Source organism: Vulpes vulpes, chromosome 13 (assembly GCF_048418805.1).
Source record: "Vulpes vulpes isolate BD-2025 chromosome 13, VulVul3, whole genome shotgun sequence".
Lineage (NCBI taxonomy): Eukaryota > Metazoa > Chordata > Mammalia > Carnivora > Canidae > Vulpes > Vulpes vulpes.
Window position 1 is genome coordinate 158,707,791 of NC_132792.1, and position 13,958 is coordinate 158,721,748.

General features: G+C 59.8%; 1 protein-coding gene across 5 annotated transcripts in view; it reads left to right on the top strand.

Annotated features, from left to right (window-relative positions):
• The window catches only part of NAV1 (neuron navigator 1), a 244,587-nt gene that overhangs the window by 81,494 nt on the left and 149,135 nt on the right, over positions 1 to 13,958 (top strand). For 4 of the 5 annotated variants that reach the window (XM_072733471.1, XM_072733468.1, XM_072733469.1 and 1 more), the window contains exon 4: positions 12,222 to 13,040. The exons of the other annotated variant lie outside the window; for it this stretch is intronic. In XM_072733471.1, the coding sequence (XP_072589572.1) occupies positions 12,222 to 13,040 (819 nt within the window). The remainder of the gene's footprint in view (positions 1 to 12,221; positions 13,041 to 13,958) is intronic. 5 annotated transcript variants of the gene reach the window in all.

A 13,958-nucleotide genomic window follows, 5' to 3' on the forward strand; every position in this document is an offset into this window, starting at 1 on the left:
CCCAGGCCCCCGCCTTCTGATGCCCCAAACACTGAAATGACCCAAAGGTGACAACGACTGCCACTTCTTGAGCACCTGCTACATGCGGGGCACGGGGCTGGATGCTTCGGAGGGAGTCCTTCATGAGCACCTCGTGCCACCCTGTGCAGGCGGTGCTGTTACTCTCAGGGAAGCTCCACTAAATAGCTGGTCTGGGGACACACGGCGACGGGGCTGTGCCAGGATTTGAACCACACTTGTCAGAAAGCCACCGCTTCCAGCCTCACTCCAGCCTTCCCGTTGCTGCCCGTTGTGGGGTCATCTGCCCCCTGCCTCCCTAAACCTCCAAAACCGATGGGGAAGGAAACAGGGTCATGAGCCACAGTCCTGCTGACATCTCCGTCCACGCGAGCAAGCCCCGGGACGTCCCTGGCTCGTCTGTCATCCCAGGCCCGTGTCATTTCACGCTGAGTTCACACAGCCATGTTCCCTGCCCTCTGGGGACTTTGAAGCTGAGCGAAGCCTGATGTCCCAGCCATCCGTGGAGAGAGGACGTGCAGACAATTGACTAGAAAACACAGCCCAAGTTCAGGGGCAGGTGGCGTTAGCTGTGGCATCAGGGCGCAGGCGGCTCCTGGAGGCCCCGTTTGGATAAAGCGCGTAGCCGTCTGGGACCACGGAGCCTTCCAGCAGCTGGGACGGGAGGTAACAATCCTGCGCGGCCACAGCGGACGCCTGCCGTGGCTTCCTCGGACACGGGCACCGCCGGTGAGCACCTGCAGCCCCTCTAACCACCGTGTGAGGGTTGTACGACTCCCTGCTTCGTCCCATGGCCACTCGCAAGCTGTGCAGCCTTGGGTGTGTCACTTGATGTCTCTGTGCCTCCACGATGACGGTGCCTCCTGTCTAGAGCTGCCCAAGGACCCAGGACACCAACGGAGCTAGAGGGCTCCGGGGAGCACTGATCCATAGCAGCTGCTCCGTATCGTCACTGTTTCCTTCGGAGGGGCGCTGTGCCAATGTGCCCACTTCACAGATGCCCAAAGGCTGCGACGTGCCGCAGGGGTCCGGCTGCCTGGGTTCCAGGCACGGCCGGACTTCAGAGGCCATGCCCTTAGCCGTGCGCACCGTGACCTTGCTGGAGGGGAACATGTCCCAAGCTCCGGGGCGCCCCGGGGAGGCCGGGAGGGGCAGTGGGATGAGCCAGCAGGACAGAGCCCCAGCTCTGGGAGGGGCCTCCGGAGGGAGAGGCCAGAGAAGTGAGGTCATCTGAGGTACCCTGCTGGAGGAGTTTGAAATAGAAACCAGAGGGATCTGGATTCTATTTCCTAGGAGGAGGAAGGGGGAGGGAGGAGGCTGAGGGACTTCTCCTCAAGACAGCCTTTAGCTGGGGATGGGATTAAGCTCCAAGCAGTGAATTTGACCCAGGGGGAGCCATGTTAGTGGAATGTCAAGGATAGTGGGGGCTGGGCAGCCTGGAACCCCCCACCCACGTACACATCCGTACCTCCCAAGACTGCTCCCACTTTAGAAGGTGTAATGACCTGAATACTCAGCAAACAACACAGACAAGGCCTAGCTTCCCCGCGTCCTGCTCCACCCGAGAGAGCCAGGGCCTCCGTACTACCCAACTGCAGAGGAAACTCATATCCTTCCACCAAATCTTTATTAAGTGCTTACAATGTGCCAGGCACTGCTCCACCTTGGAGTCCATCCATGGATGAAACAGGCAAAGGCCTCTGCCCTCGTGGTGCAGTGTACAGCCTGGGCAGCTGTGTGTGCATAACCTGCACGGTGGCCCTCCGAAGTCCTGGCTCGGGAATGTGTCTCTCATCCCAAGGAGCAGGACAGAGCTCCCTCCGGCTTCATGACATCTAAGAATATCAACGACAGCAGTCTGCGGACCACCCCACTTCACCCCGTCTTTATTTTTAAGTTTTTTTTAAGCTTTTATTTACTTTTTCATGAAAGACACACACAAAGAGACAGAGACACAGGCAGAGGGAGTAGCAGGCTCTCTGCAGGGAGCCCGATGTGGGACTCGATCCCGGGACCCCAGGGTCACGCCCTGAGCTGAAGGCAGATGCTCAACCACTGAGCCACCCGGGCGTCCCACTCTTTAATACTAGGAAAGAGGAGAAGAGGAAGGTGATAAATTTTCCTCCATGGCTCTAGAGAATTGTCCCCCGTGCCCTGTACGTGATGTAGACTCAGCTTCCTCCTGGCAGGTTTCTAGAGACTCAGCTCTCCCCACTTGAGTTCTTCCTGGGAAACCCTGACCCCTCGTTTAGTTCTCCGTGTGCCTGTGGGCCACGGGAAGGTCCTGAGGATAAGGGTACGTACTGGGGAGGAGGAGGGCCCGGTTACTAGGAACCTCTCCAGATCCCCCCACCCCATGCAACTTTACAGTGTTATGGGGGGGGGGCCTCTGGGGCTGCTGGAAATTTCCGCCACCTGAACTATCTGCTAAACTTTCACCATTGTCCTTCCATGACCAACAGAGAGAAACTTCCATGACCAATCCAGAGAAACCCCACTTTAGTGATGCCCCAAAGATTGGGCTTCACAGGCCTTTGTCCCACCCCCGGAAGGCAAGGGCTGGCCAATCGTCAGCCAATCGTCTTCATAACTTCCGAGAAACAAAGTCTCCCTGGGAAGGCCCGAGGCCCACGGAGAGCCTGCAGGCAGCTTCATCTCAAGGAGGGCCGGTCTCCAGTCAAGGCTTTAGTCCCTCCCCCTGGCACCACCTACGGGGCAGAAACCGGAACCCAGCATCCCCCCCCCCTTCCAGTGTGTCCCCCATCCCCTTGATAAGAGGATTAGGGTCCCCCACTGAGACACTTCCCCCCCCCCACAATAAGGCTGCTCAGCAGGCGAACACGGAAGGAGCTCTGGGGTCCGGGGGAGAGCCAGTTGAAGAGAGTGAGCGACACAGACACAATAACCAGGAGGATTAAGTGCTGAGAATTACCCCCAAGTCATAATATTCCTGGTCCTGAGTCCTTTAAGAGGCGGAAGGAATCAGACACCCGCCTTCCTGCGGGTGGCTGCTGGCTTGTGGGAGTCCTGTGCTCCAGAGAAAGCGAAGATGATTAAAGGGTCGAAGATGATTAAAGGGTCGGGGCCCAGGGAAGGTCAGAGAGTGTGGGGTCATCCAAAGCCTGGGGGGAGGGGGAAGGACGGAGAAATGGTTAGGCTTAGTCCTCCCTTCCCTTGAGAAAATCATTCCACCTCCACAGAGGGCTGGAGAAGCCAGTGAGCCAGTTCTATGGTGAGAATGATGGAGGTCGCGGAGATAGGAGAGAGCCTCCAAGCAGGAGGAGAGCTCAGCCCCATTAGAAGTGGAAGGGGGCACAGCCCAGGGCCAGGAGCTTGACCCAGCAAGCCTGCCGCATCCTTCCTGCCGGAGAACCCGGGTTTCCATGGAGGCAGGAGGAAGCTCCTGGTGATGAAATCAGGCTGGGTGAAAGGCAACGTTCTCATCATGCTTTGAGACTCCCACCCATCACACCAAGACTATGCTTAGCATTTGCAGAGCAGTTTTTATATACTAAGTAATTGCCAGTGATTATTCTATTAAAATTCGACGAAATGCGAGTCCATGGCCTTCCTGTGTTAGATTTAACGTCTCTTTAAAAACCTAGCAAAAGCTCTAATAAAGCACAGGGGAGCCAGCTGAGAGAATGGGTTTAGCCATGGAGCGAGAACGTCTTTCTCTCCAGGGTAGTAAGAAGGTCCCCGCCACCCCCAGCTGGTTCTGGGTCCGATGGGTAAGAGTTTCTCCCAATTCTTACAGTCGTTTTTCACTTTTTGGCATCAAGGACCTCTTTCGGAACCTGGTTAGCATCATATGTCTCCCCAGACAGATGGACACATTCACAACACGAAACACGTATTTGATGGTTGGTTTCGTGGACCTCCTCACACCAGCGTGTGAACACAGATTCGGAAGTTATGCTCTGCAGCAGTAATATCACAGCCGTGGCCAGACAACACCGGGTTTGGACCTTATGTTTTTTTTCCCATCAGGTTTTTGGGTTTCCTTGGCCCACAGCGAGGTAATAGGATTTGTTACCAATGGGTGGGTTTTGCTGTAAAGCAGAACGTTGAGTGTTATCTTTGAGGTTCCACTTAGTGTTGTGATTCAGTGACCTTAAAACAATCAGCTCTGCACGGACACGTCAGCTTTGATTCTAGGTTTGCCCATATAACAGGATTCATGCACACAGGCGGTGTGCGGGTCTGCGGCCAACACGCGGGCACAGCTGCACGCACACAGTCTACCCTCCACTTCCTTCCCCCTCGCAGGCCTGTGGTTGCCATGACAACAGATCCAGGCTGGTCCTAGTCTAAGGGCAGCGTACCTGGGAGTTGCAGACCTCGTCTGGAGCCCAGTGTGCAATGAACACCCCTGCAGATGTGTATGGGACAGTTGCCATGGCAACACGCAAGCCAAACACATGTGGGAAACATCGAAGACTTCTTATCCTGGTCTCTTTATTAGCCCAAGGAGCACAGGGATCTAATTTTAAATGAGTGCAACTTCAGAGTACTCTAGATGAGGTGTTTTCCTCAGGCCTTACCCTGCTCTAAGGCCATGAGCAGAGGGGGTAGAGATTCCCCACTCTGCACCTCCCCCAGATTTCTTACATGATCAATGAGAACACGTTTCATCACATGAGAACGGAGGCATTCTCTTAAGGCCACGTGGCAAGTCGAGAGGAGAACTGGGACCTCCAAGACTTGAGGACAGGGAAGTCCTGAAGGGGTCTTGGGCTTGTTGGAAGTGACCCCAGGACAAAGGTCATGAGGCTGAGCTATCAAGGGACTGGTGGTGCTGTAGATCGCCAAGGGAGTAATCCTCTGTCCCCACTCCCAGGAGTCTGTGGGCCACTTCTAATGTGACTGTACTCCTAGACCCCATGCCAACCTCAGGTGCAGTGGGCATCCGGGTTACGGGGAGCAAGGGTGGGATTAGGCCCGGACCAGAGGGCAGGCAGGAAGCGTGAGAGGGCAAGGTTACCAGGCGGTGGAGCCAGAGTGGTGAAGGCCTTGGGTGGCACAGAGGGTCAGCACTGGCCTCTAGACCAGCAGGTATCAGCCTTGGAAGCCCTGTCCTGCCGCTGGACATGCTGGGTCTCAGTTATGATCTGTCCCCAGGTCATTCCCCCAAGAAACTGGAGCTTCCCTTGAAGGGACAAAGAGAGGGTCCATTGGCCTCCCCGTGGCCCAGGGCTGCAAAGAAGGAAGAAAAGATGTTACTGGGACCTCATCCCAGAGCCTGGCTCCCATTCCAGCACACCAGCTGCAGCGTCTCTCGCCGTGGGGTATCGAGAGGTCACTGCTGTTTACAATCTCCCACACATCTGTTCTGAGTCACGCATTCATTCATTTACTTGGTCGTCATTCACCAAATATTTCTGAGAGCCCACTATGTGCAGAGAGCTGAGATGGGCTTTGAGAAAAAAATTCATCCTCAGTAGACCAACCCAAGATACATCCTTGGGAAGCACAAATGGGTGAATGAGAAATGTTGGCTCCAGATGTACAGAGATAACTGAAGTGGTTACCGCGAACTCTGTGTGTGTGGAGGGGGGGGAGTCAGGGAAGGCGTCCTAGAGGAGGTCCACTTGGCCTTAGGAAGGTCTGAGAACAGAAGACTCCAGGCCTTTCTCTAACACCACCTCCTCCTAAAGTCATCCCTACACCCATCGATGGCAAGTCCAGCCTTAGACTTGTCCAGGCCCAAATCTTTGGGAAATGCTCAATTTCTACGAACCCCACACACCCACACTTGGTCTATCAGCACATTCTAATGGCTTCGAAATATAACTCAAGTGGGACCGCTTTGCAGCACTCCCACTTCCAAGCCACTGTCCTCGTTCACCTTGGGTGTCACGACTTTTCTGCCCATGAGCCTAGCACGGCAGCCAAAGTGACCCCTTCAAGGGGGAAGCTGGGTCACGGCACTCCTCCACTCCAAACCTGCCAGTGACTTCCATCCTACTCAGAGGGAAAGGCCACATCTTGGAAGGACCTAGAAGGCCCTCTACGCCCTGGCCTCATCGCCTGCCTCCGCTCCTTCCTTGCTTCCCAGCCACGCTGATCCGCACGCAGTTCTGATGGGCCGGGTGCACTCTCCCACGGGGCGTTTGCTTGGGCTCTTCCCTCGGCCTGGAAGTCTTCCCTCAGATATCCCTCTCTTCCTTCAGATTTTTGCCTCAAATGTCACCTTCTTACTAAAGCCTTCTTTGGCCACCATATTGAAGATGCAGCCCCTACCCCTGGACAGTTCACGTGCTCCCTCCTGCCGTGTTTTGCTCCTGGGGACTCTGTAGTAGCTACCATTTCTTTCTGATTTATTGTCTGTCTCCCGTTGGAACGGGAGTTCCGCGAGGGCAGGAATCTGTGTCTGTCCTTCGGCGCTCCTCGGAGCTGGCCCAGAACTGGAGCTCAGCCCTGGGGAGCTGTGGTCGGATGCAGACAAGGCTGCTGAGCCCCAGCCACTTTGGCAGCCTCCGGCCCGGCCTTGGGTGCTCACGAAGTCCCTGCTGATGGGTGGAATGACATAGGGGAAGGACAAGGCAGAGGAAAGGCAGAGGAGGTGGGGAGTAATCCTGGAGGGCTTTCCACAGAGGCATAGGTATTGGAATCTGCTAGGGAGGTGATGAAAGAACCTCATCCTAGGGATCTGAGCGGAGCCAACGTAGAAAGGGCGCTTGTCACCCAGGGCGGGTTGGCTGGGCTTGCAGAGTCATGGGACTAGGTGCCCAGCTCTTGCTTTCCAGATCCGGACCGTGGGCTCAGATATCCAGTAAACTCTTGGGCAGCCCGGGTGGCTGAGCGGTTTAGCACCTGCCTTCAGCCCAGGATGTGATCCTGGAGTCCTGGGATCAAGTCCCATGTTGGGCTCCCCACAGGGAGCCTGCTTCTCCCTCTGCCTGTGTCTCTGCCTCTCTCTGTGTGTCTCTCATGAACAAATAAATAAAAAATCTTAAAAAAAAAAAAAAAAAAAGAAACGTTAAAAAAAAACCAAAAAACCTCTTCACTCTTTCCTGCTCTGACTTGGCTCTTGAGGGAGCCACGTGTGGATTCACCTGCCCACTCCCCCCTCCCTCAGATCCCCTCTTCTCCCAAAGTCACCTTTCAAGGTCAACAGGGTGGGGGCAGCCCACCTCTCCTTTCTACCTTTTTCTCTCCTCCTCCCTCTCCAGTCCAATGGGGAGAGCCCATAGACCCTCCCCAGCCCCCCCCCCCCCCCCAGACAACCTGGGTTGCATCTGTTCCCCAGCACATGGTGTGAGAATGTAAAATCACACAGCGTGCCTTTCCTTGGCTGTGTGCCTGTATCTTCATTCCTCAGATTGCTTTAAGTTCTTGGTCAACACATGTGGTCAAATCACTCATCTTGCCCCATCGCAGAAACTGCCATTGCCTTTGGAAATGGAGTGGGGATGGATGAGGAGTGGTTCTGGGGAGCCCGGAATTGGGGGCTTTCTTTCGGGACTCCAAGCCGGCCTCTTTCCCCGCCTCCTCTTTAGAGACTGGGCAGGACCCAGTTGCCCTCCACAGGGCGCTGACGTCACCGGTACCCGCTCCCTGCCCAGCCAGGCCTCTCCCTCACCACATAGGATCTCTCTCATCGGACCATCCCCGGCCTATCTGTTCTTCTATCTGTTCCTCGGCTTGGGGAAAGAGGAAAGGGCAGAGTAGGAGGGGCTCGGGGCGGGTTTGGGGACAGTGTGACAGGGCAGGTCCCTCTCTTTTTAGGAATCACTCGAGGAAACATTCTGCACATATTGGTTTTATCGACTGATGCTGGAATGGCTGTTGCCACGGCAGCAGAGGCTCCCACTGCGGTAGAGGATGGTGGGAAACTCAAGGGATGTGAAAGGAATCAAAAAAGAACCAGAGAGAGGGAGAGGTCGCATTAGGGAGTGTCTGAAAGTTCCAGGATGCCAAGATGACTCTTTAAAGAGGCCACGTGCTTCTTACCACACACCCCCCTGCTTGAAAACTCTGTGTTCTTGGTGCTGTGGTAGGAAGCACATCCTCTTGGTCATCCCTGTCCTTGCAGATTTTGTGGCATCTGCTGCATGCAGGGTGCTGAGAGACACCTACATGGCCACCGCACAGCCCTTTAGAGAGAGTGGCAGTGGGAAGATGCGCAGTACCGGGTGGATGGAGAGAGGACTCACGCTCAAGGGGATTAGCACTGAACTAACTCATGGGATGAGCGTGGAAGGTGTTTTCCTTTTTTTTAAGATTTTATTTATTTATTCATAGAGACACAGAGAGAGAGGGGCAGAGGAACAGGCAGAGGGAGAAGCAGGCTCCATGCAGGGAGCCCGATGTGGGACTCGATCCAGGGTCCCCAGGATCACACCCCAGGCTGCAGACGGCGCTAAACCGCTGTGCCACCCGGGCTGCCCTGGAAGGTGTTTTCCATTTCATGAACTGCCAGGTGGCCCCTCCTGCGGGAGGGAGTTGATGGTGGGGGCCTCGCGCCTCTCTTCTGGACATTTCTCTCTCCTTGAAGGAAGTAGAATTTCAGGAGCTGTTTATTGAAGGAAAGGCAGGGACCTGGGGATTTGGGGCACAGGATACCCCTGGAGAGGAGGCGCGCAGGAACAAAGGGGAGTAAAGAAAGGGAAGAGGCCAGGCTGGAACGCAGGAGCCAGGGAGGGCACGGGGTGTGCCGGGGGAGTGGGCACGGGGGGGGGGGGGGGGGGGGCGCGGAAGTGCAGCTGGACAGAGCAACAAGTGGAGTAGTGCTTCGTAGCAATTCTGAAGGTTGACGGGAGCAAAGCTAGAAACCCGCAGGAGATGGGGGGCCAGATAAACCTAGGGGAGACGTGTCAGGCTTGCTGGGGGCAGTGGACCACAGTGGAAACACTGTTCCCAGCCAGATGGCAACCAGTCATTTCCCGTGTCTGCTAACGGGGAGCTGAGGGCCGCCTGGGTGGCGGAGTCGGTTAAGTGTGCACCTTCGGCTCAGGTCATGATCCCGGGGTCCTGGGATCGAGCCCCACACCGGGCTCCCTGCTCAGCGGGAGTCTGGCTCTCCCTCTCCCTCTCCCCTGGCTTGTTCTCTCTCTCAAATAAATAAATACAATCTCAAAAAAAAAAAAAAAAACCACTAAACTAAAGAGGAGCTGATTTCACATGCAGGGAAGGAGCACAGAGGGACAAGCAAGAGCTACAGTAACCTGGTAAATGAGAGAACACGTATCCCCAGATTCTCAAATTGCTATTTTTAGGAAAGGTGAGGTTCCCATGGGATTGAACTAGGCGTGTGTCTTGCAAACTAGAGAATGACCTCTGAGTAAGGATGAGGATTTAAGAAGTGATTGTTTTGCAGTTTCATTAAAGGTGACCCGCGGGGTGAGGGAGGAAGGGCGTGGTTACCCCGAGACTTGGCACCAGTGATGGGCCCGGTCCCTTCCTTGAGCTGGGATCTTGTGTTTGGGCATAAACGCGAGGACCTCATTAGCGCCCAGAGAGCAAATCCCAGGCCTGGCCCCAGCCCTTGGGTGCTCCCTGTACCCCGGCAGGTGCTGGGGCCATACCGCGTAAGTCCCTTTCACCAGAGCTCCACTGCTTGTCTTTACTATCTGAAAGCACAAGCCTCGCTTCCGCCCGAGTTTCCTAAGCGCCAGGTCCAGACTCCCAAGGCCAGCCCGCATGTGCCCCCTGGATGTTCTGGTAAATTCTTGCACCCAGCCCCTTTCCTCTGCTCCTTTGAGGCGGTGGGGCGTGAGCCTGGGCAGCCTCCGGCTTCCTGCTCTCCTGGCCTGAGCTCTCCTGGCCTGAACCCTCCCCACTGATCCTGCTCGGGTTCCAGGAAGCCTTCAGGACCTCCTCCACCTACTCCGCCCAACAGCACGGCCTCTCACTCCTGCACCTGCTAAGGAAGGGCCGGACTTTGGGGCTGCAGCACTGAATGAGACAGCCAGGGTCCCTGCTCTGGGGTCCGGTGTCTCTTGTCATCCTGCAGATAGTATCCACATCCCTGCGTGTCTCCATCTGATGAGAGTGTTGGTGTATGTGACATTGTTTCTTCACGGGGTCAGGATGCTACTTCCCAGATCTGTGTTGTCTCTTTTGAACTCCCTGCCAGACATCGGCGGCAGGAGACTCTCCCTGTTTCTCTGTGTCAACCAAGGCCCAGCCGGGGGTCCGTGCTTCTCACCACACACCCCCCTGCTCGAAAACTCTGTGTTCTTGGTGCTGTGGTAGGAAGCACGTCCTCTTGGTCATCCCTGTCCTTGCAGATTTTGTGGCATCTCACTGCAGCCCCCGGATTATGGAAGGGAGAGTCCTGGGGGCGCTAGGAGGACCCAAGAGCCATGTAGGGCGGTACGGGCCGAGCGTACAGCACTTGGGCCTCCAGATTCATTTGACTAACACAGTTGCAGCATCTGCTGCATGCAGGGTGCTGAGAGACACGGTTCTGCACCCAGAAAGCTGCAGTGCTGGTGGAGGAGACAGACATGTACACAAATACCTCTCGCACGAGGCAGGCTGTGATGATTAGCACCACGGGAGTGGGTGAGCCACGAGACTCGGGCGCTGGGCTCTCCAGCTTCTAAGGGGACAGGCAGGAAGCTAGGGAGAGGGAGGTTGGGGACGGGGTCGGCAGATAGTCTGATGGTAGCACATTCTGGCAGAGTTCCTGGCTGGCTCGGTTGGAAGGGCATGCACATCTTGATCTCAGGGTCATCAGTTCGAGCCCCACGTTGGGCGTAGAGATCACTAAAAAAATACATACACTTAAAAAAAAAAAAGTGTTCTTAGGGCTTTACAGTCCCCAGTGTGTGGCTCCCCATCTGCGGCCTGCCTCTTCTGGAGCAAGCTTTGCTTCCAGAGACGTCCCCTCTGCTTTCCCCCTGCCCCCCCCCTTTCTTGCCTGAGAACCTTTTGCTCAGGCCACTTGGCACCACTGACCTGGGAGGCCGTGGGAGAATGGGCAGCGTCGCCCTCTACTGAGGGGCAGCCCCAGGCCGGCTGCTGCTGGCTCCCTCCCTCTGGGCCTCTACCCCTTCCAGTCCATCTCTCTTCCCTGAGTCCAGGTGGGAGGGGGGAGGAAGCTTAAGAAAATGTTGCCTTTTTAAATTGCTCTGCGGTGTCCCTTTAGGTCAGGCCCGCAGGGGACCCGCGCTAAGCCTCCACCTGACTTCCAAAGCCCTTTTCCCCTGTAAGCTGGTATTAGAACCACCGTCAGCGAAGAGGGCCAGCCAGAGGGGTGCAATGACTTTGACAAGGTCACGCACTCCACTAGGCCGGGAGCCCAAGGGTTGGTCCTTTGCTCCACGCCCTGAGCCCCGTCCCCAGTGGGCCTGTCCCGTCCCCAGTGCCCGAGCCCTGGCAGTGCCCCCTACCTCTGGAGGGCAGCCGAGAGCCGCAGAGACCGCAGTGAGGTGGAGCTGGGAGACTCCAGGAGGGAAACCGCAGCGGTTTGGGGTGGGGGTGGGGGAAGCAGCAACCTGGTTGCGGGGCCTCCCGCCCGCTGCCGGCCTCCCCCGGCCCCGCAGCCCCGCAGCATCTCCACGGATGCTTGTTCCCCCCCCCCCCCCCGGGGCGCGGCAGGCGACCTCCGTGCCCTCCCAGGACCCGTGCCGCCTCCGCGTGAAGAGCGGGGCGCAGACCTGGTGGGAGCCCCCCTCCCCGCCCCTCCCCTCCCCTCCCCTCCCTCCCCTCCCCGCCCCCCCTGGATCTCGGGCCGCAAACACCGCCCCCTCCGGGCCAGAAATAGACGCGCGCGCGTCCCCCTCCCCGCGGCGCGCACACTCCTCCCCTCCTCCGGTGGCTCCTCCGCCCTCCCTCCCCGCCCCTCCCCTCCCTCCTGCGCCCCGAGCCGCAGCCGCAGCCGCAGCCTCCCCTCCGGCGGCGGCCGAGAGCGCGCTCGGCCCGGGGGACCCAGGCGGGCGGCGGGACCGGGACCCGCGCCCCAGCGCCCCGCCGCGCCCCCGCCCCCCGCGTCCTGGGGTCGCTCCGCCCGTTTTAATTCGTGTTTCCCCGCCCCGCCCCGCCCCGCCCCTCCTCCCCGCCCCCCGCTGGCCTCGCTCTTCCCTCTTCCCGGCTCCGTCCCCGCTCTCTGTCCCCGCGCCCTCGCGCCCTGCCCTCCCCGCCGCGTCCTCGCGGCTCCTTCCGTCCTTTCTCTCCCCCCCCCCTCCCTCCCTCCTCCCTCCCCGCCCCTCCCGCGCCGCCCCCGCCCCGCCCCCGCCCCGCCGGGCCTGCAGACGCGCGGATCGTCCATGCGCTCCTCGCGGGCAGGATGCTGGGCAGCGGCGTCAAGAGCGCGCAGCCCGAGCTGGAGCTGAGCGGCGGCGGCGCGGACGAGGGCGCGGACGAGGCTCGGGGCGCGGGGCGCAGGGCGGCGGTGGACGGCAGAGGGATGCTGCCCAAGCGCGCCAAGGCCCCCGGCGGCGGCGGAGGAGGAGGCGGCGGCGGCGTTGGAGGCGGCGGCGGGGCCAAGGCCGGCGCGGCCGAGCTCAAGGTCTTCAAGTCCGGCAGCGTGGACGGCCGCGCGCCCGGCGGGCCCCCCGCCTCCAACCTGCGCAAGCAGAAGTCGCTCACCAACCTCTCGTTCCTCACCGACTCGGAGAAGAAGCTGCAGCTGTACGAGCCCGAGTGGAGCGACGACATGGCCAAGGCGCCCAAGGGCCTGGGCAGGGCGGGCGCCAAGGGCCGCGAGGCCCCGCTCATGTCCAAGACGCTGTCGCGGTCGGAGCACTCGCTCTTCCAGGCCAAGGGCGGCCCGGCGGCCGGCGCCAAGACCCCGCTGGCCCCGCTGGCGCCCGGCCTGGGGAAGCCCAGCCGCATCCCGCGCGGCCCCTACGCCGAGGTCAAGCCGCTCAGCAAGGCGCCCGAGGCGGCCGTGAGCGACGACGGCAAGTCGGACGACGAGCTGCTCTCCAGCAAGGCCAAGGCGCAGAAGGGCTCGGCGCCCGCGCCCGCCGCCAAGGGCCCGGAGGAGCGCGCCTTCCTCAAGGTGGACCCCGAGCTCGTGGTCACGGTGCTGGGGGACCTGGAGCAGCTGCTCTTCAGCCAGATGCTGGGTGAGTCCCGCCGCCCCGCCCCGCCCCGCCCCGCCCCGGGCTCTCCCCTGGGCAGCTGCGGGGAAGGTGTGGGAGAGCCACCCCCTCCGCTCCCCTCCGCTCCCCTCCGCTCCCCTCCCCTCCCCCTCCTGGGGGGGGGGGGCTCCGTTGGTCAGGTCGGGAGGGCCTTGGGCCCAGATGTGCAGGGCCGCCGGCCTCCCCGCAGAGGCGCAGGGCTAAGCGCGCCTTAGAGATGTCACCGGGCAGGAGCCCAGGCCGCGCTCCCGCTGCCCGAGGTGAGGCGGGACAATGGTGTGCGGGTCTCAGAGCCTCGCGGTGGAGCGCACCGGCCTCCCCCAGTCCTGAAGCCCGGAGCCCTAACATGGCAGGACCTGGGGCGGAGGGAGACGGGGCTGCGGCGCGCCCGCCCTGCGCCCGGCGAGCCAGCATCCAGCATCACTGCTGGGGGGAGGCCACCGAGACCCGGATCTAGAGGACAGATGGGGGGGAGCAGATGTGGGGGCTGCTCGGCCCCGAGCAGAGCAGAGCAGAGCTGCGGCTCCGCTTCCTCTGTGGATCCCGGCGGGAGCGCGCGTCGGGTTTCCCGGGCGTGGGGGTCTGGCCCCGAGCCGGCCCGGGCAGCTGCGCGCATCTGGACCAGGTCCCTACCCGGCCGGCCCAAGCCCTGCCCCCGGGCGTTCGCGGAGAGCCGAGGGGGCAGCGCCCGCGCCGGGGCTCGAGGCTCGAGGCTCGCGGTCGACGGGGAAGCCTCTGCCCTTTGGCTGGTGGAAGCCGGGCGGGCGGGAAGGGAGGAACAAAGCTCGCTCGGGCGGAGGAAGCGCGGGGCTGCTCCATTGTTCTCCAGGCCTGAAGGGTCTTTGCAAAAAACCCGGAGCGGGCCCCGGAACTGCGCTCGCCCTCCCCGGAGAGCCCCGGCCC